The sequence below is a fragment of the Cataglyphis hispanica genome, chromosome 3, assembly GCF_021464435.1.
Source record: "Cataglyphis hispanica isolate Lineage 1 chromosome 3, ULB_Chis1_1.0, whole genome shotgun sequence".
NCBI classification, from domain to species: Eukaryota; Metazoa; Arthropoda; class Insecta; order Hymenoptera; family Formicidae; genus Cataglyphis; species Cataglyphis hispanica.
Window position 1 is genome coordinate 7,218,113 of NC_065956.1, and position 27,803 is coordinate 7,245,915.

The 27,803-nt window shown below is 31.4% G+C and overlaps 1 protein-coding gene across 1 annotated transcript; it reads right to left on the reverse strand.

Annotated features, from left to right (window-relative positions):
- Nucleotides 1-326: 326 nt before the first annotated feature.
- LOC126848119 (uncharacterized) lies at nt 327-25,834 on the reverse strand. The gene is made up of 10 exons (XM_050588718.1): nt 25,692-25,834; nt 20,839-20,934; nt 10,869-11,066; nt 10,305-10,652; nt 9,780-10,102; nt 4,733-9,005; nt 4,411-4,674; nt 3,123-3,298; nt 2,162-2,339; nt 327-1,815 (listed from the first exon to the last, which is right to left on the reverse strand). The coding sequence occupies exons 2-10, from the start codon at nt 20,878-20,880 to the stop codon at nt 1,546-1,548; spliced, it is 6,072 nt and encodes a 2,023-aa protein (XP_050444675.1). The 5' UTR covers nt 20,881-20,934; nt 25,692-25,834; the 3' UTR covers nt 327-1,545.
- Between the last annotated feature and the right edge of the window lie 1,969 nt (nt 25,835-27,803).

Here is a 27,803-nt window from a genome sequence, read left to right on the forward strand (position 1 = left end):
GCTTTATATATATATATATATATATATATATATATATATATATATACACGCAAAGTGCAAATAGTTATTATTAAATTCAAGTTTCCCTATTAAACAAATATTTTAAAATTTTTCAATTTATTTTAATTTTATTAATTTATTTTAATATTATTAAACTAAATTTAAAAATATTTGTTTACTAGGAAAACTTGAATTTAATAATAACTATTTGCACTTTGCATATTTAAAAAAAGTTATTGAAATATTAATGCATATATCGAAAGAGAATAAATAGAAAAAATAAAATATATATAAAATAAATTTATAAAATATCACGTTATAAATAATTTAATTTTGGTTTTAGTTCAAAAGAAAGGATTTTATTAAAAATTTATAAAATTTTATAAATATTTCGATTTTTCACAATATTCAGCAGCAAATATACAACATAAAAATAAAAAATATACGAACTCTACAATTAAATATGGATTTTATATAAAGCTTAAATAATACATGCGTCCATATATAATTTCTTTCTCTCCCTCTCTTTCTCTCTTTCTCTTTCTCTTTTTCTTAACGTGTTTTTTTCGCAATTATAATCAAACAAATTTTTTTATATAAAATTGCAATATTGCAGTATTTTATATATTTTATAAAAGTTACAACATAACAAGAAATACATGCTAAATAAAAACTTTACAACATGAAAAATGTTTATTACAGTTCTACAGATTTATATGTTATGTGATCAAAAACAATTTGATTATCTCGTTTGTGTTATATATAATATATTTATTTCACGTATACATTATCAACGCACTTTTTGCTATCTGTTTTATTACCTCTGTATATATAATATTTGCGATTAAAAAATACATTCAATTCTAATAAGTAGAAAATTTAACGCAATAATAAAATGTTAATAAAAAATGTTATCGCAAAATTACAATATGATGATTGCAATTTAGCTTTACAGATAAAAAATAATATCGATTAGAAGAAAGGCACTTTTATTGATTTTATAATTATTAAAATTATTAAAATTTGAAAATCTAAAATTTTGTGTTTTTTTAGATCTATCTCTAGTTTGCATAAACAACTATTATTATTGATCTTATTTTTTCTCATTTTGTACAAGTGTTTATTTTATATAATTTATATCATTGTAGTAAAATGCAACCATCGCTCTAATTGAAGAACCAATTTCCAAATTGCGGTCTTATATTTTTAAATAAAGGAGATATTATATATAAAAATCTTATATGTAAACATATAATTTTCATTTATTACAAATGTGAGCTTAAAACAATTTGGAAATGATCTTCAAAATTTCCCCTAAATTTTCTAAATCACATTTGAATATCGAACATATATCGAATGAAAATTTTTGAATCGAGTGAATCGTATTCTTCCCATTGACAAAAAAAAAGAAATATATTACGCTTGTAAATTCTTAAGGAGGGGAGAAACTAGACAGTGCACTTAGACAGTGACTGTAATTAATTTATTAGAAAGCATAAAATTGATTGGCGAAGGATTTAGGCGGGGAAGATCATCGTAATCTTGTTAGCGTTTCGATTTTGATATTCTTAAGTGTGCTGGTTTATTATGAAGCATAGTCTCGCATTTGGGAATGTGTCGTTCCGCAGCAGCCTGATTGAATTTTCTCTTACAGTGCGGACATTGGATATAATCGCTGGTATCGCTGGGCGGTGGTGGCGGAAGGTCCTTCAAGCTTCCGCCTGCAGCCAGGTGCGCCTGCAATTGTTTAGCGGAACGGATCGCGTTGATGAAATCTTCATGTTTGCGTCGCCAGTCAGATTTCACCTGTGGTTTCTTCATTTGAAACAACGTGAATACATGATCATTATTTATAATATCTTCAGCCTTCGATGGATAATTTATGATGACTTGTCGAACACTTATTTTACGCGTCAACATTTAGTAATATATTTTTTTAATAAATTCAATAAAGTTTAATTTATAAACCTCTTATAGATTTACGAAGTATTGCTTGATTGAGATAAAAATAACGCGATTGCTAGTTTTAAAGAATCGACATATTATTTTCCTGTTTATGTTAACTGTCAAATGACTCAAAAATCAATAAAATTTGTAATTGAAAAAAAAAATACAGATGCAGAAGAAATGATAAATCGATGAACGAAGAAAGAATACTGACCTCTGGCTTCTTAAGGCTTTTCTTGACAAAAGGCTCGAGTTCAGTTCCTCTGATTCGGAATGTCATTGCGTCAAACTTCTTCCTCTTTATATTCACTACTTTCGTACAGACTTTTTCATGGCAGCTGATTCGATCACTCGCGAAAGTACGTCCGCATATCTTACAGGCTACCAACTGCCTGTGATTATAATGCAAATATTTTTTATTAAAAAATACATAAATTTTATTTACGAGAACTGTATTTGTAATTTTTTTTCTATAACAGCTTATTTTATATGCGCTTGTCATATCAATTTATTATGACTTTTGATACATTGATTTGCGGAGATCTATTTTAGCTTTCTTTTATAATCTTGACCGCTAATATCGCTGAAATATCTGATATCGCTGATACCAGCCAATATTGCTAATACTGATATTGTTGGCTGAAGATGAGGGCAAATTATCGTCGTAAATAATTTTTATGGAAATTATCAGACAGCTTTTATACTTTTTAAGAGAAAAAAAACTTTTAATTTTTATCAGAAAATATAATAAAAATTGCATTAAGATCCATCACATAATAAAAATTCTATTAAATTTCATCAAGGATCCATCATGTTTGAATTTTATAAGTGACTAATGCTGTTTATTTGAATAGTGCACGTATATTTGCCCTCTTATTATTTTTTTTTTTTTGGTATGTTTGTACATATTTGTACATGTTTGTACATATTTTTTTCAAAAGATATTTCTTACTTGTTTTTTCTCTGATTACAAACATAAATTACACAAAGTATTTACATATTTTTTACTTTATATTTGTAAATGTGAATGTTATTTATATCATACAATTTATTCATTTATTATAGATATTTTTTTTTTGTTATGCATTTATATGCTGCGCTTAAGAAGATTTTATTTGGACCTAAACTGTTTTTTCCGTATTAAAATATGCAGCGCGGTTTCTGAAAAAACTTACGTGGAAGTTCCACTGGGTTTTGCCGATAATGATCCCTTGGCTTGTGGTGCAGCGGAAGTGGGTGTCTTAGCTCTTGTTGTCATTTTACTTTTCGTGCTAGAAACTTGACCATGAGTTAAACTAGCATTGGAGTTTGATGAGGTTGGTCGATCTGATGCACCAGAAGCTGTTTGTTGCTTTTAAATAAACAAATAAATAAATAAATTGCGCATATAAATCAAATAGATAAAATGCATAGAAATATATTTCTGTAAAAAATTTGCATTTAAATGCGTTTTTTGTTGATAAATTTTTGATAATTTTTTGACAATGCAATAAAAATTAAGGTTATTAAGATTATTAGATATAATTGTACTTTGCATAACGCAATTTAAGTTGTCTTCATCAATTCTCTTTTAACTAACATTTTTTCAATTTTTTTTGACAGATTATATTTCCAAATTGATTCTGATTGCAATTGTTTGCGAAATAAATTACACGGCCGTGAAAAGACCGTAGCAATATAATTCAGTTTTACGTCAAATACCTGGCTGGCATTCACTGCTGATTGATTTTTTTTACATGCACAATACGACTTTCAATTTGGAAATGGGGCGAAAAATCCATGCACGATTAACTGCCCGGTCGGGTTAACGTCACGAGAGGCGACATTTTATTTTGACGCTGCGTTTCAGAGAGCATTACTCTTGCACTGTCTTTTTTCACCGCCGACCCGTCACGATTTGATCGAATAAATACGGATTTATTTCTACTTCGAAACGACAATAATGTTGAAACGAACTGCACGTTAGTAATAAAACTGCGGCATTCAATCTGTTCACTCTTTTAGCAATTTTTCAATAGATTGAACAAATTTTTGTGTAACAATTTTTGTGTGATAGATATAAAGATTCTTATAAATCTTTAACTGATAATTTCGTATCTTATCTTTCATCTTTCAAAAACTGAAAATTCAAGAAAGAAATGTAGAGGGCAAGAAAGAAATGTAGAAAGCATTGAAGAAAGATTGTAAAAAAAAATATTAAAAATTTTTTCATTATACATATTTGAAAATAATTAAATTCTAACTGTTAATAAAATATAGTTATCTCTAATTTTCTATAATATCAAAAAAGAAATTATTTTTTCTTAAAACAAAATATATACTTAGTTATAATTTGAATTATTTTTATTAGCGGTTAGTTTTATAATACAAGAGACTTTAAAATGATTTTATTATTCATTGATCCAATAAAAAAAACGAAATAATGCTCATAATGATCTCATTTTAATAAAATTAAAAACTTACATTGCTAGAAGATTTCTTTATTGGCGTTTTTTTCGATGGCGCTATGTCGTTTTCTTTCGCCGGTTGATCATCGGAGTCGATTATAAAGACATCGGATTTCTTTGGCGTAGATTCGTGCGACGAGTCGTTTTCAAGAGCGACACCATCGACTATGTCGACGATTTCGTTTGTAATCGTTTTACTTCCGGTCGAATTTTCGCCTTTCGCGACCGCTGACTTTCTCGAAGGTTTCGCTTCTTGATTCTTCGCCTCTGTGGAGGCACACTGACGAAACAAATCACGATATATTACTCGTGAAAAGTAATTTTACAATTATACTTACTTTAGAAGCGATATCGGGACTTTTGGAAGGAGACGAAGGTGCGCTTCTTCTTGTCGCTCGCGTGTTCGTTTCGTGATGCTTTCTCGTAATTGAATCAGGACTCGGGCTTTTCGTGATCCTGGATAGACAGGATTTAGCTTTAGTCAATCTCGCGGGATCGTCCCCGAGAATTATGTTTTTTGCTGCATCGGTCGCAGAGATCGATCTCCTCGCGTCGACATCCTGTCGCGAAACCGAACGCCGATTTGCAATTGCTGACCTCGATTCATTTGCAGTGATTATTTTATTTCGCTCGTTATCGATTGATTTCCGAATATCCTCGATAGATCGTAATGGTTTCACGGAAAGCATCGGCATTTCTTGCAATCCTTTTGATTCTTTTGCATCTTTGCGATCGAGATCCTTGGAAGATCTTACCTTTGAAATCGCTTTATCCTTATGAGAACTTATGGAAGAATAATTTTCTTTCTTACGCGTTTTTGTATAATTTGATTCTTGAATTTTTTTTTCTGAATCAGATTCGAATAATCGTCGCTTACACATCGGTGATCGAGTTTGCGTCGATTTCTTGTTTTCGATCGTGTTTCCAATTCTATTTTCTAGTCTTTTAGAAGAACAAATCTTTTTGTTGGGAATCTTTAAATCATTTTTATACAAATAATTTTTAACTTTGAGATTTTTGTTGACTGGAGATTTCGGAGTCGACTTTAAAATTGTATTATCTGTTACTTTAGGAGAAGGAATTAACGTTGATCCTTCTGAAGTGATTGTCTGCTTAATAGAACTTTTTGTTTGTACATCCATCACTTGTAAGGAAATCTCTGGAGATGTTCGGAAACTCGTCGGGCCTAAATGTTCAAATTCTACGCCGATGGAATCAAATCTCCTTAATGCCGATTCTACGGAATCCATTCTTTCGAAATCTTTTTCAGATTCGTTCTCTCGTCGCGTTATTATTTTTGAAAATTCCCTTGCAGTGTCTTCCGACTTTTCGATCTTATGTTGTGCATTTGTTTTATTAAACAAGTTTGCCGATTTTTTCATAATTAGTGCACTTTTATCTTTGTTATCTTTGTCAGTGTTTTTCAAAAATTTGGACGTCGTATTTTGATTCATTTTCGATGTAACTCTCTGAGATGGCAAAATCTTTGAGGTGTTGGCACCACGAGAAATTTTTACAGTTTTTCTTAAAAGCGGGACTCGCGGTAAAATTCTAGATTTTATATCGTGTTGTCTACTGCATTCTTTTTTTATTTCCTTAGAAATATTCAATACTGTTGACGCCTGCGTTCCTCGAAGAATGACGTCTTTATCTATGCTTTGAGTGGAATTTGGGCGTGTAATTTTGCGATAATCTTTAGTGTCCTCATTCGAAGCGATTTCAACTATCGTTTGATATTTTACGTCGATCCCGGCCTCGACCTCATTTATCTCTACATTTTCATTTTTGTTTTCTCTTCTTTCTCGATTATATTCATCAGACGAGGACAAATTTTTTTCCTTTAAAGTATCTTGCACCAATCGCGCAGACTGTAAGCTGCGCAGTTCATCAAATTCCGTACGCGTTCCTCCGCTTCGTTCCTCAGGATCGCGTAAACACGGAACTATATCATCAGAATATTTCTTTTTCTTAGAAGAATCGGGAGACATCGCTTTCGAAATGCGAGTTTCCGTAGAGCGATCCTGTATTTGTTTCGGAGATCGAGGAGTCATATCTGACTGTTGATCTTCATATTTCCTGGATCGAAATTCAGCTTGATTTTTTATTGATTTGTTCCACGCTTGCTCTTGTGTTTGAGATATTTTAACTTTACTCACTCGATTTTCATCTTCCTTGGATCGAGTTATGATACGTTGAGAAGTTTCACTTACAGGACTACAACCGAGCTTATTCAGACTGATCGCGTTTCTTTCACTATCTCGATATGTTCGATGATTTTTGGATTCTTTACTTCTTTCAAGGGATTCTTTCTTCGACTTGAAGACATTTGATTTTAAAATAGATGCTCTCTGCTTTTGAATTTTGCGAACGGGATAGGTAACTGAGGTTTTGAGTTTTGTTTTATCGCTGAATGATTTTGTATACGTTCCATCAATTTGTCGCCTCGGTATTGGGCTCGCTGCCTTTTGTAGCTTGTCGCGTTCAATACGATGATCGGTCATAATGATTTCTTGAATGTCCATATCAACTTCTATTGGGGTGATACTTTTGCGAGGCGATTCTGGCGTAGCTCTCCTTCTATTTTCGATAGACGGCGAACTCGCTTTTTGGAAAGGTGACGAAGTTTTATATCGAATCTTCGATTGATTATCTTTCGCAATCGAAGTGTTTACATTTTTGATATTTTGTTTCAAAGACGATTGACGGATTTCCTGTTGTTTTTCATTTTGAGATTTCATAAATTTACGAACGAGTCCTGCCGATTGCAAAATATTGTCAAATTCCAAACCATATTTCAAGCTTACGATCGAACTGGTGGATGCTGCGGAGGTTTCCGAGATTCTCGATGATCTGCGAGACTCTGTAATGATATTGGAAATTTCGTCTTTTTTTAAAGCTTTCTTCGCTTCGTGTTTGATGATCGAAGGATTTGGGCTACCTTGTGAAAAATTAATTTTATCAATTGATGATAAAGGTTTCGTGGATTTGTAAAAAATATCTCGAGTATGACTGCCCTGTTTTAATATATTTTTAGTAGAGTCTGTTGAACGCGATCTCGGTTCAATCAACATCGTTGTAGCAGATTTTTCAGATTCTTTGCAAAAAAATTGCGGGCTTGCAGTGCGCTTTTCACGCTTTTCGCGAGTCGTTCCAGACGATTTGGATTCATCGTATTTTCGATCGGTACTCATTATTGTTGCAGATCGTTTCTCGATTTTCCTGCTCGACAATTGTGGAATTAGTCTTGGTTTAAATATTTTTTTATTGTATGATGGCGATCTAGGTTTACTAATTTTGCGATCAATACTCATAGTCTTGCCAAATCGTTCCGTTTCTTTGCAAAAGAATCGCGGACTGGTATCCCGTTTTTTTAATATTTCTCCTTCATGTAAGGAAGTTTTTCGATCAAGACTTGTATCTGAGGTTCGAAGTTTTTTATCGAAATCGATCGTATCTCGCTTTGTTAATATTTTCTTGTTCCATTCTGACGATTTAGATCCTGTAGTTTCTCGATCAGTACTCATAGCTGTTTCAGATCGTTTAAATTCATAACGGAGATATTGTGGACTCGCACTTTGTCTCGATGAAATTTCTCTCTCCCATATCGGTGATTTAGATCCACTTGTTGTACGAGATTGTTCAGATTCGCTGAGAAAAAAGGATGGACTTTTACTTTGTTTTGTTAATGGTTTTTGATAAAATAACGGTGATTCTGACGAATCAGATTTTCGATCAATGCTCATAGTTGTTGCGGATCTTTCGGATTCTTTACAAAAGAATTGCGGACTGATGTTTCGCTCTTTAAATAACGGAGACTCCGACAAACTAGACTTTCGATCAATGCTCATAGTTGTTGCAGATCGTTCGGATTCTTTACAAAAGAATTGCGGATTGGTGATGTTTCGCTTTTTAAATATTTCTCTTTCATATGATGGTAGTTTAAACGAAGCTTTTTGATCGAGACTTGTTTTAAGTTTCTTATCGAAATTAATTGTATTTCGCTTTTTTAATATTCCTCGATCGATAGTATTTTTATCAGAACTTATAATTGTTTCGGATCCTTTGGATTCATAAAGATATTGCGGACTCGTGCTTTGTCTTGATAAAGTTTCTCCCTCCCCTATTGGTGATTTAGATTCACTTGTACGAGATTGTTCAGATTCACTGAGGAAAAAATGCGGACTTTTACCTCGTTTTGTTAACGTTTCTTGATCAAATAATGATGATCCTGACAAGTCAGATTTTCGATCAATGCTCATAGTTGTTGCAGATCGTTCGGATTCCTTACAAAAGAATTGCGGTCTAGTGCTACGTCTTACAAATATTTTTCCATCAGCAGTTAGTGATTTAAAGCCATTTAAAGCCTTTCTAGGATAAATCGAATTTTTTTCCGCTTTTATAGGTTTTTCGAAAAAACTTTGCGGACTGTCGCGTTGGTTAAACGTTTCGGTATCAGAATTTTCCTTTCGTCTCTTACTTATTTTACCGACTACGCGAGTTTCAGACGACATAAAATTTTTCACATTTTCAAGAATCCTTTGACTGCGATCTGACATCCGACTACTTCCGCTTCTCGTGTCGGTCGGGGAAGTTCCGGCGATCTCACTCCGTCTGAGAATGTATAGTCGAGAAAGCAAATGTAGAACGATTTCAGAAGCAAGATCACACTAAGATATGCGTGCTTTTTCTTACAGCGATCGACCTTATTTCGGTTCAGCGCCCAAGCTGATTAGCGCTAGCTGCTTTTGTGATAGACGTTCCGCTATAGTTATTTTTCTCACAAACCCGAAATGTTAAATCTGCCTCGTGTAAATTGCGGTTAAATGAACACGTACAGAAAGATAATTAAGCTTGTGAAGTAATTTTGCACGCTTCCAACTGGAGCAGAGGAACTATCGAATTAATTCTCTTCGGAGTACTCATTCATTCAATATTCATGACTCTGCAAATTAGTTATTCACCGTTTGTCCATTTTTAATATTTGTTCTAATTTACATTCTAGTTTGCGATGAGGCGGCGGTTAGACAAACATGTATTAGATAACAAGGACGATCACGTGGTATTATTCTTCCTCAGATCTGTTTTCCTTTTCGCGGATTCCTCATGATGCACATTGTTAGCGCGATATATCTGTAATAGTCGAGGGTAGCAATTGCAACTACGTGGCGTATGAAATTAATTCTGGCAAGCAGCGGCGAGTTGTTAGCGATTGTCGATGATTGAGATTCACAATGATTTGCACGCATATATAAATAATAAACTTAATTTCCTATCGCGACAGAAAGTATCTTGTATATAAAATTTGTAATGTCTATTGTCCTCTCTACAGACTACTTTATTTACAATAGTTCCAATCACGTACGATAATATGAGAAGAAAACTTACCTGGAGTTTAATTTTGCCGGGATCGTTTGTTCCGATCGCTTTTTTATCACATTGCTCGTCGAAGTTAATTGCTTCGGCACGTTGCTTCTCTTCGCGTTTGCGTTTTTGAATCGTTCGAGTCGCGCTTCTGCTTGAGACAATTTTTTCGCGACGTTTCTCTTCGGAAGCCTATCGGGCACATCCACCATGAGGTATTCCGGAAACTCTTCGTTTTCCAAATCATTCTTCGCATGGTGTTTTAGACTGTCATCGTATTCCATTAAATGGATCTTCGCCATCATGCGATTTCTCTCCACCGTCTCCCGATCTAATATTTCTTCTTGCTGCGCATTTATATGCAATAGAATAAATTGAAAAAATAATAGATACATTCATAAAATATACTTGATAAAGCAACTGCTGTATCGAATAAAATTATACATTTCAAGAGAATATTTTTCAATAATTTTCGATAATTTTACACAATTTTATGACTAATTCATAAATTAAGAATCAAATAGAACATTAAAATCTTACGAAACCAACCTCATTGTCAGCTCCGTGACGATAATATCCGTTAGCGACGCGATTTTCCATGCCAAATTCATCCTCGTCATCGTGACGACGTACGGATGGTCCGAATGACTCGCGCATGATTTCTTCGTGATAGGAAACGACGGGCTTGCCGCCGTTAACGTTACTGTTGACGTCCGCGCGCGTTACGCGTTTCACGTTGACGGATTGCCGATTCATCATCGAATTGCCATTCCTTTGCGTCATCAAACCATTTGTATTCGCTTGCTTCCGCGACTTGTTCTCGAGCGGTTCCAGCGGATAACTCCTATCGATTCCCTTGACGGTCGTTTGCCGTCTCTCATCAAACATTTGTCTCACCTTATGCGATTATAACAGAATATTTAAAATGGAAATAATCTAAAAAAAATCATAGCTTGTCTATCTTTATAATAAAGAAAAATTATTATTTACTTCTTGGAATTATTTTCGTGAATAATTAATAATTAACGCGCGATGAATCACGGCTCGAGCTGACTCGAGCGTATAAAAGTAATGATACTCGATACTCTGCCTTCGTTCCGCGAAATCACTTACCTTACCACCTTGCGAGGTCGAGGTCGTGTGAGTCGTAGTCGTCGTCGTGGTTCTACTCGTGGTGGAACCGCCGTGATTAGAACTGTTGGAACCCGCGCTACCCCGTTGCACCACCTGGTAGGCTCGCTGCTGCTGCTGGTCGTACAACTGCAGCAGCTTCTGCTCCTTCTCCTGGAGTTGCTTCTGCTGGAAGCGGGCCTGCGTTCCCGGATAATCCGCTTTGAGTTTCGGCATGTTTGTCACGCGGAAATGCGGACCGACGTCGCGCGGTTATGCACGTCGGCTCGCATGCGAGTGCACGGTATCGCGCGAGTCTCTATACACCGCAGGTTACACGGCAACGCTCTCATCGATTTACCTCTAACCTACATGCGAGAGGGTTAGTAAACTCGTTATTATGCTAAAGCGGATCGTCCGTCTTTTAATCCTAAGCCGCACGATGCCAATCCTCTGCAATTCTTAAAGAGTGTCTTTGTGTTATCTTTGACATTGCATTTATAATTGAATTCATTTGGTTACAATTTACAATTGTGGGTGAAAGAAGATAAAATTCTGAGCTGTTTTTTTTTTCTTTTTATAATAATCAATTTATAAATTAATTTTTATGCAATTTATAAATTAATTTTAGTTATGCAAGAAAATAATGTGATTGATGATGGACGAAGGCTTTTCACGGAAAGCTGTAGATTGCTTAATTGGAACACTTGTGTGCATTAAATTTTACTTCACGATAAAAAGATAAAGCAATATTTTTTTAAGATTTAATAATTTTCTTACCCTTTTCGCGATCAATTTATATTATATGTATGTAGTTTTATAGATATTCATATAATAAGATTTGAAATTTTTTATATAATCTTTCTAAGAACAAAAATCAATTGTGGTTCAATAATTATTCAGTTCTCCTAATTGCATATCTCTTCAATGATTGCATTGGCAATCAGATGCGCCGCTAATTGATTCATTCCTAATGAACCCGCCATATTGGACACTTTGTCTCTGTATACCGTACGGTTACGAACGCAAACTCGAGATTCAACGGGAAGGTAATTAATAATGACAACGGAACGTTAATTACACTCATGATTATAGAGCAATCGGAAAATGTAAGAAACTTTTGAAAACTTTATCAGATGATTTGGAAGTTTTAACAATTAGTTATACTGTATATTACTTCATCATTATAAAGTAAAAGTATTTTTCAGATGCAGTAAACAAGCATATTAGATATAGTTCCTTAAATTATGCATTACTGTATTATTGATTACATAAGGTTATCGTTATTTCTTGACCACATTGTCATTGCATTAGTAAATCTTTGATATAGATCCGCCTGATCGCGACAATCGATGTATGTATTACAAACACAATAGCTATATCCAATATGTTCTGATGAAATATGATATTATGACATTATTCGATAATAACTCATCCATTAATAACTGATTTCCAATTAAAAGTTAAAGAATACCTCCAAAAATAAACAGTCAAGTAATAAGAAAAATGGAACATATGTAAACAGTGGGCCTATATCTTAGCTGAAAATAAATAAATGATTACTAAATAATACGTGAACTCTTTGCGACTGCATTAAAATTACACTCGTTTTAGGTGCGCGTCAAAAACGTATGCAAATGATTTCTAAAAGGAAAAAGAAAAAAAAACAAAAAAACGGTTTAGTGGATTGAGTATCGCGTAGGCATACGGGCTATTCGAGATTCGAGAAGTCGACGACTCTGACATACATAACCATATATAGAGGAAGCAACATTCCCGTTTCATTCTCGCGCCTGCGGTTTCTCCTTTTCCGCTTCAGAATATTGCTGATAAACGCGTGCAACGTGTCTTGCGAAAGGCATGGGACGCTGGCCCCCTTTGACGATACGATCACTTACTCGCGATGTGTCTTTCTCGTCTTCTCATTGAACGAAGTCTGTTCATTAAGATGATATTTTCGTTCTCGTACAATCTTGTATCAATCGATCAATAATTTTCATCAACTAATTAAATTTTGAATTTATAATATATACAAGTAATTTTAATTAAACTACAATTATTTTTGTTTTTCAAAATCGATGTCTTACAATGATCGATATTTTAATATCTCTTCTAATATATTTAATTTATAATATAATTAATTTTTAAACTTTTAAAACTTGTACCATGGTTTCCAAATTAGGGAACGTGGAGTCGTATTCCTGAGCCGCCCATGATGTTTTCATGTCCATGGAAACTCCGCGAGCGCCCAACTGTTGCGATCGATTATGCATATTTCTTATTGATTTCTTAATTAATTTTCTATTTGGATGTTATTGGGAATCTCTTAAGTCCTAAGGAACCGCGTATTCTAAGGCACCCTTCAGTCACGAATCATTGACATCTCTGATGTTTTTAGCACTCACACAGATAGATAATTATTTCAATTTTGTTTGTAGAATTCACAGATTCACACTATTGTAGAGATCACATTTTATAATCCAACATGACATTGTCATTTATCAATTATGCGAATCCTCTTCAGGTTTTAAGAAAAATAGTTTGAAAATATATATATATAGTAAAATATATTCCATGACACTTTTCTGTAGATTTAATATCGAATTTTTAAAGCAAATAATACGCGAAAAAAGTTTGATAAAAAGTCATATATAATCACAAGAGGAAAGTCTATATCGATAATAGATAGAGATCGTGACACTGTACATCAGGTGTTCTTCAGTCTTTTTTTCTCAAATTTTGCAAAAGAAAATGTATGTGCCTCAACACGCAGATCGATCATTATTAAAGAATGCCTTATTAAGACAGTTTATTGAAAATTTAATTAAACTGCCACTATATACATGCTTTCTACTATCTTTGAGATCTTTATAAATAATTTTTTCTTGTAACAGTATGTATCGCTGCATTTAATGAATTTTTATTTTATAAATGTGCTTATTTAATTACGTGTAATTTAACTGAATTTAATTCTTTGTACGTATAATAACAATTTTAGATTTATTCTTATAAAAGTCTAATTTTTGTAGTCTATTTAAATTTGGCCATTACTAAATATATCTAGAGCAGTCTTTATTAAATTGATACAGTTGCAATATAAAAAGATGTGAAACAATTACGTGAATTTTAAAAGTTTTATATTTTAGAACAGACACATTTTTTTATGAAACAACATTATACGGATAATTTCTAAAGTTTAAATATTTGCAATCAAATGAGTATATCAAGAAAAATCTCTGTAAAATTGATAAAATTACGATAAAGAGCATAATAATTATAAAATGTAAATTTTTAGAAAATTTTCGATTATTTTAGAATAGACAAAGTTTTTTGTAAAGTGACATCAGTCTAAATTTAAGCCAAAGCTTATTTATATTTGTCCACAATCTGGTTTTTAAATATATCCAAGGCAGTTTTTGATAAATTGATAACAAACTACGATAACAAACAGTTACAAAGTGCAAATTTTTAGAAAGTGTCAATTTAATTGTGGAGTAAATAAAACATTTTTTGCGAAACGTACTGTGTCACTGAAACGTTAATATGCATTCTCTACGTTAAATTTAAATCTCATGCAATTAAATTTGCACACACACCATACACGAAACATGACAAAGCACGTTCAATGTTAACAATCATACGAGAAACGCGTACGTATACTGCTGCAGTTTGTATGTGAATGCAGTTGAATGTTTTCACAGGCGATCGCGTGGTTAATCGCGAAATGATGAATTTCGAAAGTTACGAAATACGATTAGCCGGGGTGGATGATTTAATAATCGGCTAACGCGCACATTGCAGCGTCGATAGAACTGCGGCACTGTGAATGTTACCATCACAACTGTGTTGTTACAAACTATACTGATATTGTGTAGCAGCGCGCATGTCCATCTCACCTCTACCCTTACAACTACGATGACAGTTAACGTGGCATGGCAGGCGATCGAAAAGAAACCCATATATATATATATATATATATATATATATATATATATATATATATATATATATGTGTGTGTGTGTGTGTGTGTATACATGACTAAGTTTAAAGTGTCGATTTACTCGTACATTACATCGCTTCAATAGCTTAAAATGTTTTTTGTTTTTATTTTTGCAACCAGTGACGTAATCAAGTGGTAGCTAGGCGAATAGAATTACTAAATACGCTGATGTACAGAGTAAAACACATAAAAAAATGACATATGTATTGCTTTAATATATTACTGAAAAAAATAATTTTAATAATATTATAATTTTTATAAAAAAGAGCTGTTTTCTGTATATAATTTAATATTAAAGATGTTTTTAAATAATGACATTTTGAGATGTTTTGAAACTTAAAAGAATCATTTTGAAAAAAATAATCTTGTTTATGTATAATGCAATATTGAGATATTTTTAAAAATCAAGATAAAAACTTATTACTTTTATTTCATTATTTTTTCATACGTTCTAAACAAAAAAGAAATTTAATTTTATGTAATATATTCAAATATATCTCGTTATTTAAAAATATCTTAATAATGAATTAACAATTTTTTTTTCTTAGACAATTATATTATTTTCAAAAATATTTTAATATATTTTGTGAGAGAAATATAAGAAATAATTTTCATTTTTTTAAATACATTGCATATTAATAGAATTTTAAGTTTAACAATAACAGGCTAAATTTTACACGACATCATAGCCGTTATAGTCGGAGTAAATTTATTCACCAAGTATATCGCTCGTAAAGGGCATGAAATAATTTATCGATGTTACTTGGAAATTTTATTCAAGTACAAAGTTCAAGGTTGGAAAGAGTAATGGAAGTGATCTTAGAAATTGATATAAACGAGTCGTATGTTTGGCAGTTGCTTTAGATCAAGATTTATTACTTTCTTGTCGTTTTCATAGACTTCGTTCGCTAACGCGCAAGATTGACCATTTCGACGAGTTAATGTCAATTTGCCTCAATAAGGTGAGCTTTATCGCAGCTGCATCTTGCGACAACAGATAAGGTCGCTACGAATAGAAATCGATTAATTTATTAAATATTTTAATTTAGTGTATATATATATATATATATATATATATATATATATATATATATATATATATATGAGAGAGAGAGAGAGAGAGAGAGAGAGTTTTGTCATTTTGCTTCACAAAATTAAGTTAAAAGACATTGGAGTTGTCAAATATTTTTATATACTACATTCTATTTTTATTTTAAATAGCAGTTTCGTGCGCTGTATCAAGAATGAGTTTCTAAGAAAAATTTAAAATTTGCTTCTTGGGAAGTAACTCCCACTTGGGAAGTAAGTGCCATCTATCAAGTTCACAATATTGCTGCATATAAAAAAATATAACTGCAAATAAAAAAAAATAAATTACTTCACTTGTACAATTTAGTTTTATTTCTGTGCTAAATCTCGCGCGCTTTCCGCATAAAATTACATTTTTTATTGCCAAGAAATGCCAAAAGCTTTGCTGCGGACGTTAGTTGTCAATACAAATTGTAAAAGGATTTATAATAAGAAATATAATTTCTTCAAGGCATAAATGGAGTAAAACATTTTCATCAATACTGAACAGAGATAAATTTATATTTAAAAATATTTTATGAAATTTTAAAATATCATTTTAAAATATCATATAAATGTGAAAAAAATTAATATTCTTTTTTTTTAATAATATTAATAAACTTTTAATAATATTATTAAATAATATTAAATTTAATAATATTATTAAATAATATTATTTTTAATAATATTATTATTATTAATAATATTATTATCGCAAAAAATCACTTTATAATATAAATGATCTTATGATTCCTTAATCTATATTAATCTCATGTTGTCACGTGTTATCATTATTTTTTTACAATATTCAAAAATATCTATTTAATACGTTGAACATTACTACGTTATATATGTATGTATAACATACACACATATTTTTTTTTTAAATATAATGCAGGATGAAATATATTATCAAGAGAATTTCGTTTAATTGCCTTTTATCCATCCGACGATAATAGTTGTTATTTGGAAATTATCTATTTATACATTTGTTCTTCATTCGGATGACCTGCAAAATATCGATCCCACAAGTCACCTACTTTCAAATATTGTGCTTAAAAATAAGGCTACGACGAAATTAAAAATTTATTGTTTGCCATAGGAAGAGAGGACAAGGAGAGTCGTGGAAATGTTGGACGCAGGTACTTCTTGCGATTATGGCGTTCGACAGACCGAAAACCAATCATTTCGCATGACCGGCAATGCTCTCAAGGAACCTTGACTTTGCATTTTATCCAAGACGAATTGAATTTTCGCGTGCGATTGTGCAAATTTTTTACACATTCTATATTTATGATAAAGCATTTTTTAGAAATGGAATTTGAAAGTTATATAAGTTTGATAAATATTTTCCAAAAAAGGATTTACGTCATACACGATATCATGACCGATTTTATTATATCACGAAAAGACAAGAAAATATTCCACAATCTCGAATTTGAAACCTTTATCGATATTATATCGATTTCATTCTCTGTTTTGAAATTGTTGCCGTAACAAAAGATAGACAAATAAAATAGTATATCGAGGGAGAAAAATGATGGTAACTTTGAGATTGTGGCGCAGTCGCATCGCAGTTGTCTTCCATAGATCGTGCACGTGTCGCGATAACGAAATCTACCCATAATTACTTTGCTTAACTGGGCATGCACCTCGCGAAATTACAATTACAAATCGGTGGCAAGCGAAGCTGCATCGTACCTCTCTTCATCAATTATTTATAAGCCAACCGCTACCGTTCCCGCGGTCCTCCTTGCTGCTCCAAATTCGCGTTTCGGATTTATCCGTACGAGCTTCACGTTCCGTGCCGCACGCGCCTTTTTTTTCTCTCATATCAGTGCGTGTTGAATGCGTACGCTCGCGTGAAATATGCGTGCCCAACATCCCCATGGCCACAGGATATGAGAGAAAATGTGTTTAAAGATTTTAATCAATAAATTTTGTTTTTAAATTTTTTTATACTGGACGTCTTTCTTATTAGAAGATATTCTTCTTTTCAATTCTTCAACAAAAGCAAGAATTTGTAATGTAAATGATATCCGGTAGTTTTAGAACACTTCGTAGATATATATCATCACTTCATGATCTAAAAATGACTTACAATTAGCAATTATTTTGCACTGTAATTGCCTTGTAAAACTTTCTAGAAATTTTTTTAATCGTTTCTTTGTTACGTCATTTAATCTCAAATTATAAATGCTTGTTAGATTCTCTCTTATGCATTTTAATAATTTTAAATGATCTCCCTCAGAATATTTTTTAGTCTGTGGTAAATCGTATTGTTGATTTTGAAAACCAATTTCCATTCAATTTGTTAGCAAGCCAATAAAAATACAATTGTATATAATTATGATCGAATCGGTTTCCCCGAGCGACAATGACGTAATGTATTCATACTCGCTCGAGATCTTTTTTTTTTTTTTTATTCACACCTTCCTTCAATGCTGGAAGGTCAAGCGTGGGCATCGCAAACTACGTGCGTCGTTTGCTCGCTTGTTTGGTCGTTTATGCGCATTAGAATCAAGAGATGTCTGGAAACGAATCATAATGCAGCGTATATTAGCTTCGTCTGCATTAATATTGTCAGATTTTTTTGAGAATTATTACGTATATTTTCTATTCCTGATGCCTTATACAGAATTCAAAACAATTTCCAAGATATGCAATGACGAATCATGAATTGTTATAAGATTTATCACCGAATAAATTTACTAGTTTAATGTAATGAATTAATTTAATCAATGAAAAGTGAATTATTTTTATGCATGATGGTTGATTTATTTTATATGCTATTACGATATAAATATTTTTTGATTATATGATATAATATAATTAATTATATTTTTTTATTATAGTTGACTTTATCGCAGTAATAAATTAATCTTAATTTATGATCATATAATTCAACTTTTTGATTCGATTCATTTCTAGGAAAATTATATTTTGAGCATTACCAATTGTTTCCGATTCGGATTCAATTAACAATTTTTGCCGAAAGATCATGCTATTGATGTTTAAATAAGATCAAAAAATGAAAACGATTTAGAAAAGGTAGAACTAATATTATCTAATATGATTTTACTTGTTTTCTTGTTTTTAAGATAAATTATATGTACATATTATGGAAATGCTAGAATTAAAGTCTAGTTAAGATTATTATTACAACTTATTATTGCAACCGAGGCATGAAAAATGGACATGATCATTACTGAGAATTGAAATAAACTGTTGAAAATTTCTCCTGAGAATGATTTATTAAATCTTATTTTCAAGAATAACTTTCAAATTGTACACATTACAGTATAAAAAATTTTGAATTTATTTATTATTATATATATAACACTATATATATAAATAGAAATTTTTGTAATAAAAAATTCAAAGATTATTATTCAATATAACTCGATGTGTCGTTAAAATATACAAAATATTTGCAAAATTAGAAGAACATTTATAAGAATAAATTTTAATTTTATAAATAATGAGAATTAAAAAGAATTTAAATAAAGATTTGTGTACGCGAAAGAAAAATAATGTCTAAGAAATCTGTCTGTCGCATCTCAGTGCAAAGGAAATGACGTCACAGTATTATGGTTACGAATCCCAATAGTTTGTCATGGTTGACAAACCAAGCGTCTACTTTTTTGTCTTCTTCAAGTCTCGCGATTCTTGTCTCGCTCTATAACTTGGAGTTGCGCTCTTCCAAGAAAATTACCCTTAGAGGTGTGTCGTGTGAGAAGTTAAAGTCAGTTATTAATGCAATGCACTTTTATGAATATAATTTTGAAAGTAAATTCTGTAAAAATGAAACATGCAAAAATAAAGAGAGAAAATTCTAATCTGTCTAATCTTGCTTACACGCGCGAGTTATGTTATATTTTTATGTTGAAACAATTGTCTTATTATTATAGAAAATATTAGAAGTGATGATAATAGATTTAACAATTTTGCAATGTTGTCATTTTTCCTTATCAAATGGTCATTATGAAAATTATTCAAACGCAAAAATTATTGAAACATAAACGTCTGTAATTTGGAAAGTTACCTGAAGATAAATCGCTCTTATTATTTTACTCTGAATTTAATCTGAAGTTATGCTCATGTATTGGGAAACATACTGTGTAAGAGTAGGCGGAAGAAGTTTAACCTTGTCGAAATATCAGCTGTCGATCGGATTTGGATATATCGTAGGTTGCGCGTTGCACGTGCGTTGTCTGAGCAAGATGCCATATAAGCATTTATAGAAACGATACAGAACGACGTGGGCCAAAAGAACACATCGAGCATCGGATTTACCTTAAGCGGTTTACCAGATATTTTGAGAATAGAAAGAGAGAGAGAGAGAGAGAGAGAGAGAGAGAGAGAGAGAGAGAGGGAGAAAGTGAATCATAACGCAACAATCGATATAATTTATTACGTTTTTGCAAAAATAATTCATGTATAATAACTTTTCATCACTCTTTATCAATGAGTTTCTATTTTATGTAACATCTTTGTAAATGCGTGTAAATAGATCGTGGTAAATAGGCGTGGTAATCTATTTTCTCGATTAATATCGGACCGCATAAATAAAACATATTGAGAATAAATTTGCATAAGCTTGAAAATGCACATGTGATATAGTTGGCAAAAAATTTATTATGAAACAAAAATTGTTCAAACATTAAAAAATTTATGAAGGAACAATTCTGTATGTGATTTAATGATTGTGTACTTTGTGTTTATTTATATATTTGTATTTGCTTTATTAATTATACACTAAAACATTTAAAAAATTCCATGAGAAATATGTTGAAGATTAATAATACATATATTCTCAAATCAAGTTATTAATTTATTTGCAGACAGAAACTTATCTTTCTTAATATCGACATTTGTAAAGACAGCAAAATTGATTATTTTACCTGCAGCATCTCGAGACGCGACGATGCCTGTGGTGCTGCCATATTTCAGTCGTCTATTACTTTGCAACCGCTCGCGCAACGGGAGATGTTCTCGTTCTGAAAAATATAATCAAAGTTTTTTTCCAAAAAAAGTAAACTGGATAAACATCAATATCAATCTTAACATGCATATTTTGGCAGTTTAAATTTTTTATTAAAGAAATTTTTATTACTTTTTATTGGGAGCATGATATGGATACGTCAAGTTTGATAAATATATATTTATTAATATATTAATTTATTTATACAAATATTATTAATAATATGGCGTCTTATATGATAATAATAATACTTAATATTGTTGGTATCTGAGAATATTAAACTAAGAAAGAAATGTTAGACATTAGAAAACAATATTTTCGTTTCTTAATACAATACAACTTTCATACATATATTTAAATATTTAGAAGAAAATAAAAGAGAACGCAATATATTGCAAGAAGTATATAAGTTGTGTAAATAAGTTTAGAAGATGCTTGGGATATTTCAATAAAAGCAATCGTGTACTAGCATCATAAACTAAAACGCACTTAGACAAATGTTGCGTATCTGTAATTCGCTACTGGTAGAGTAGTAATATTGCAGATGAAAATAGCTCGGTTCAGTGTGCGCGGAAAACGATATGTAGTTCCTCGAGTTCCAAATAATTATACTTAAAATAGAGTTGTATGTGTGTATATGTGCGGTATTATAGCTACAAAGCGAGTGCCTCCATAACACATCATAACAATCTCTGAGCAATCAAATATGAGTTATTTTCTGTTCAGAAATTTTTCACTCTTGTAAGAGTTGACATATTAGATGACGATATATTGGATATTCCGATTATAAAGTATTAATTAAAAATATATTAAACAACATATATAAAAATAGTATATTAACTTTTTATAAAGTTTTTAAGGTATAAAAGTGAATTTTTAATTCATATTATACTGCACTGCATTTTTTTTTAAAGTTGCGCAAAAGGAACGCCAATCTTTTTTTCATAAGTACATACGATATTAAAGCGGGCAGGTATCAAAGGTTCAATGGTAAGCGTTGGCTTTCACTTTTTGTTTCACCTGTCACATTACCGAGCGTAATTCACGAGCGGTTTGCAAATGTAATTGTAATGGAACGAATTCGAATTGTGCGGGTGGGAGCGCGGGCAAACTCGGCTATTGTTACTCTTTCGAGTGATCTACCCTCTATAAAGTCAAGCGCGTTTAACGTGGGTGGATCAGTAACGTGGGCGCGTTTGATATTACCGCGTTTGATATGTTATTACGTTATCGAGTTCAATCGTTTTCATATGTTTCTCATCCAGTGTGATGATATGATATGATGATATTTTAAATTTAAATTATTGAAAATAATTATTTTAATAACGTTTCATTAATATTTGATCAACAATTTTTTTTTTTTGGAAATAATAAAAATATCAGAACCGGTAATATTTATTTAAAACGTCATGTTTTAACTTATTAATTAAATCAATAAATTTAAAAGAATTATTAGAAATTCTGATTTGGAATAATATTAAAAAGTTGTCAAATTTACATATAAAAAGTAGCGTTTAAATATTATATTGTTCCACATAATAAGAGAAATAATTATTTTAATTGAATTGAAATCTGGTTAATGTTAATTTTTTTTTTTCAAAACAATGCATCCATAACGCGAATCATTAAAATTTGTGCGATCAATGTCCTTGATGAGGATCTCTTTAGAAAATTATTGACAGAAGGTGACTCGTTGTAAGTGTTTTTAGGCCAGCAAGCATAGTGACTCACCCTGACGTAATCGTGAGACTTTTACGGTTAAGAACAGAGAAACATAGCGGTTCACAACTTATTTGCAATTTTCTCCGAACATAAAGATACATCTCGCATTATCTTGTGCATGTTAAAAATAGTTCAAGAAATCATCGCATTAGAAATCTATTAGTTGTTTAGATTATTGTAAGCAAAATATAAATGCATTGCAATCAGTATCACATTACGCTAAATTATATATATTTCCATTTAATCAACATAAAATAAGAATGTCATAAATTAACAATAAGAAACATAAATCGATTATTTGCTTCAAATTTCATTTGTCTTCACTATAAATGTCTCAATTCTTTATATAGCGTATAATACGGCATATTTCTAAAGAAACAAATTACTCATTTGATTAAATTACAATTTAAATGGTAAAATAAATGCGTTTGATTTGCAAATTTTCACGAATCTATCTGAATTCGATATATGTACAAGCGACCGAAAACGTTCAGTGACCCAGGTATTCGACTTTCACGTGTTCTTATTGCATGGATTATTTATAGTTTTACTAAAAACGTACTCTTCACGAGGATTACCATAAGCTATTCCCATACATATGTGGTTACCATTCTCTTTCTCTCTCTCTCTCTTCAGGTACACAACTCCATTTCTATAATTAAACCGCGTGCACAGTCATTTACGATAAAGTTTGCGAAACGACGTATCTATGTCGATAAATCGCGCGAAATAATGGACGTGAGCAAATAATGTGAAACTAAGTTATGCATCGCATAAAATCGCATAAGTAATTAGCGTTTTCAAAAATGCGCGCAAGGAAATATTTAATTTTTTAATAATAATATTTATAACGATAACTATAAAAATTATAATAGATTTGATAATAGATTTTCAAAAATGCGCGCAAGAAAATATTTAATTTTTTTAATAATAATATTTATAACAATAACTATAAAAATTATAATAGATATGATATCTTTTACAAAATCTCATCGTGAAAAATAAGAATTTCTATAGCAACTTAATGGTATGCAAATTATGGCGTTAGAATTTTTCATGTTATTATTTGCGCGTGCATGTACGAATCAGCTGGCAAGTGCGAATCGCGTGCATGCGTGGACAATTAGGTTCTTATTCGCACATGGCATGCACATGCTCGATTCGAAGACGAGGAGAAAAGGCGCAAATATTTTTGCAATTGAATGTGTTTGATGCATCAAAACAGTAATACAGCACGATGCGTGATGCAATTCGTATTGAACTTTTTATAAGCGCGATAGGATTCTCTCACGATAGAGAATAATTATTTGCGAGAATATGTCTGAGGTTTTATCAAGTGTTAACTTTGACTCTCCTTTATGAATTCAAATAACATATCGAATATTTTGTAATAAAAAGACGTATCCTCCTTTTCTGAAAAATGAGATGTTAATTAAAATAAGATTTTAAAGTATTATATATATTTTTTTAAATGAGATATTACTATTTCTAATGCCTTCTTATTTAAAATTTGTGTGAAAATTTCATTTCATAAAATTCGATTTTTAAAACGTTTGTTCTCATTCTCGTAAAGTTCTCGTAAAATTGTGATTTTGGCCTTACGTCCCTATGTAATGAAACCTTTAATATGTTATGATTTAATAAGAATTTTTGTTTCAGATTTATATAAACAATTTGTGTTAAAGTTTAATATTGTATAAATATATAACCGTATATATAAAATTCCAATTAAAATACGTGATATCTTTATTACCATGAAATTTATTTAGTTAAGCTTACGATTAATTAAATCAAGTTAAAATACAATTTATTTGCATTGATTAAACGGTAAATGGCATTGCTCGCTACAAACAATATTCAATGTAGCTCTTTGAGTTAATTATCGTTATATAGTGGCTTTTAATGGCGTCTTTGAGAATGGAGGATACGAGAGAACAGCGATGCTTGTGATGATTTAACGGGTTGTGCGTAACGGTGCAATTAAGTAGTTGCATCTTAAGAACATTCGTCTGGCCATTCTCTCTGCTCTCACATTCGTGCTTTGTGATTCGTTATTATCTCTCATCTCGGCTCGGCAAAACCAGACACATCGCAGACGCGATTTCTTTCTTTCTTCGAATAATTGCCAGTAATTATCGCGAGTCTAACGTAGAAAGTTGACGTAAAACGCGTGCGGCACTTGAGAATTATTCGCGTCGCTTATTCACGTTTTAGCTGGCGCAATTATAGCGAAATTTAAGCGTTTGACAAGCTATATAATTTCGTAAGGGCGTAAAGAGTGTTTTTTTTTTCTGTGTTTTTGACAAGAGATTATAAAGATTAACGATTAGACTTTTTGTAGCTATAAAAATATCTTACAGCAAACATAGTAAATATATGATATATAAGGATAATTTAAATTAATTTAAATTTATTAAAAAAAAATATTTTTATTATTTTATATGTATATTCATTATATTTTTAAAATTATTGAGAAGCAAATTGTGTTTTAAAAGAGCGCTTCATAATATTTTATCGCGTAGCATAAAATAAATATTGTTCAGATTAACAATTTAATGATGTTTTTACATAGCTCATCAACCACAATTTTAGGAAAAAGATGAACAAGATAATGGCATTATCATCATTAGTTACAGCATTAACCGTACATACACACACACGCGCATATGCTGGGGATAGTTATTATATTTCATAAAAGATGGATGTATTTTGGAAGCGAAAATGCTCTCTATAACCAACTTTCAACAGCACGATAAATTAATGAGAATTAGATTGGCATGTAAAATTTGATTTATGTTCTCCGAAAAACGTTAATGATTCGTGATATAAAGGCGGTTAATTGTTTGAAAAAATCATATCTAAAAATACGGATAAATATAATTAGTTTTCTACATTTGCCGATCTTTCCGACAATATTTATTACATTATTAAAATTGTACGATAAGACAGCCTGTGTACTTCAAACAGCATTCGCGGAGTAGATAGATAAAATGCAACGCGGCGTGACGCGGCAGCGAAGCATGCAAGAGAGAAAAAGAAAGTAAAACTCACTGTCGTGTCGAGAAGAAGAACTCGGCGAGAGAGGTAATCACAGATGATTTCTGCAGTCCTTATGCGAGGAGGACCAATGCAGCACTGACAGTTCCGCCGTCCCTCTCTGATTCATCCTACAACTCCCTCTCCGTCCTTCTCCCTCCCGGTCGGTTTGGTAAAAGAGTAAGAGGACGACGGAGAGTGAACGAGAAGGGTTTATGAACCTGAAAGGGAACCTGGGGAGGGAGATGGAGTGTCAGGTGAACGCCGGTATCGCGCTAGAAATATGATGACCTTCGGGCAGGCCGGATCATATGATCTTTCCGCTGGATATTTTGTATCCTCGGAAAAGCGTCAAAAATGTAATAAAGTTTTTTCGCGAAAAGTGATTTATCGCCATGACAGATCATTTAAAGATGATAAACTGGTTAGTCATGCTTGATAAATTGAAGACTTTAAAAGATATTTTATAGAGTATCGTAAGGGGTAGTATTAATCGGCGAAGAAGTGTGATAGAGAAGATGATAGTAATGGGAGAATATAAATAATGTATATAAAGTTATTTAGCAATTTTTATTATTATGCAAATATAAAATTTTAAGATATTTTTTTGCATTTTTTTCTCATATATGTTTGTGCGTGCTGCAAATAATAGAATTATTCGACAAACTTTCCATGGTTGATTGAAAGCTTCCAATGTATCATATATGTTTGATAAACTCTATATTGCTTTAATTTGTTTAGCTATAACTCACGGAATTGAACATGTCATATAAAAGTATCTGTTATTTTTGGGACGCCTTTTTTAACAAATATTTTTTTCTGTACAACATTTTCTCATCAATATTTTTTACATTACATTTATTTCAGATTTTTCATACAATATTTAAATCTATTTAATTGTATTTATCTTATTATCTTTTTATAAGAAGAAAAATTTGTCTTTCTCGAATTGCATAATTAATATACTTATATTTATCGATATTTAAAACCTGGTAATCGATTTTATCTGACCCATAGATTAGCAGAGCAGCTCGCGCCTTATACTCGCACGAGTGAGTTATTATCGAGTCTGTCTGATCGTTTATGATAATGGCGTTTCAATATTCAATAGATGAGTAAGCGAACAAGTCATCGAGCAGTATCTAATTCTAATTCCCCGTTCGTACACCTATCTTCGTTACTCCAGGAAAGGGGATAATATCGAGGACAATAATATTATCGCTTTTGTCTCTTAACCGTGAATATCGCTCAAGCGTATTAACTGTTCTAGTCACTGATAAAGTCATTTGCATCAGTTTATTTGACATTATATTAGAGACATTATGGGCTGGATATAAATCTGACGGATCAAAAAAATTTTTTCTATCACGTTTAATTCTTTATTACAATCTTCGAATTCAAAGATTTTATCATTATTATTATATATTAAATATTATTATATATTATATATTAAAATTGCGAGGCGATACATTTGTCATCATACATGTACATATATCTGCTTATACGTGACAGAATTTAATTACGAAATCTGTACATGGTGCAACATCTCGCCTAAATAGAGATTTCAAATATCATAAGCTCCTGCTGCGAGAGCATTAAGCATGTTGCACCCTAGACGTAATGTCACCGCCATACCAACATAATGTCAAATATTCTTATGAGTATGAAATGGAGCAATATACATTGACCATCATAGAACTTGATTGTCACTGATATTTAAAAATTATAAAAATGTTTGACATGACAATAATATATATTGTACAACGTACACACGCTTTAATTTAGTTCTCATTGATTAATAGCTTACTATTACACTAGCTTAAAAGTCTTTTGAGAATACCGCGTCTATTTTGCATTTTATTTTAATCGCTATTTTGGAATATCTATATTGTAATTGTTTGTCATAATATTTTTATGTTAAATGAACATACTGGATTTAATCGACAACGAAATTTTTATGATAGGCAGATAATTATTTATTTATTTATTTTTACTTTAAATTAATGTAAAACAGAGGATTATTGCGTGAAAGTGAAAAATGAATATAATGTATATAGAAAAAAAAAAGAAATTTGTACTTTGTCGAAAAAATTCTCTCGATGTTTTCCCACAGAAATATCTCAAATA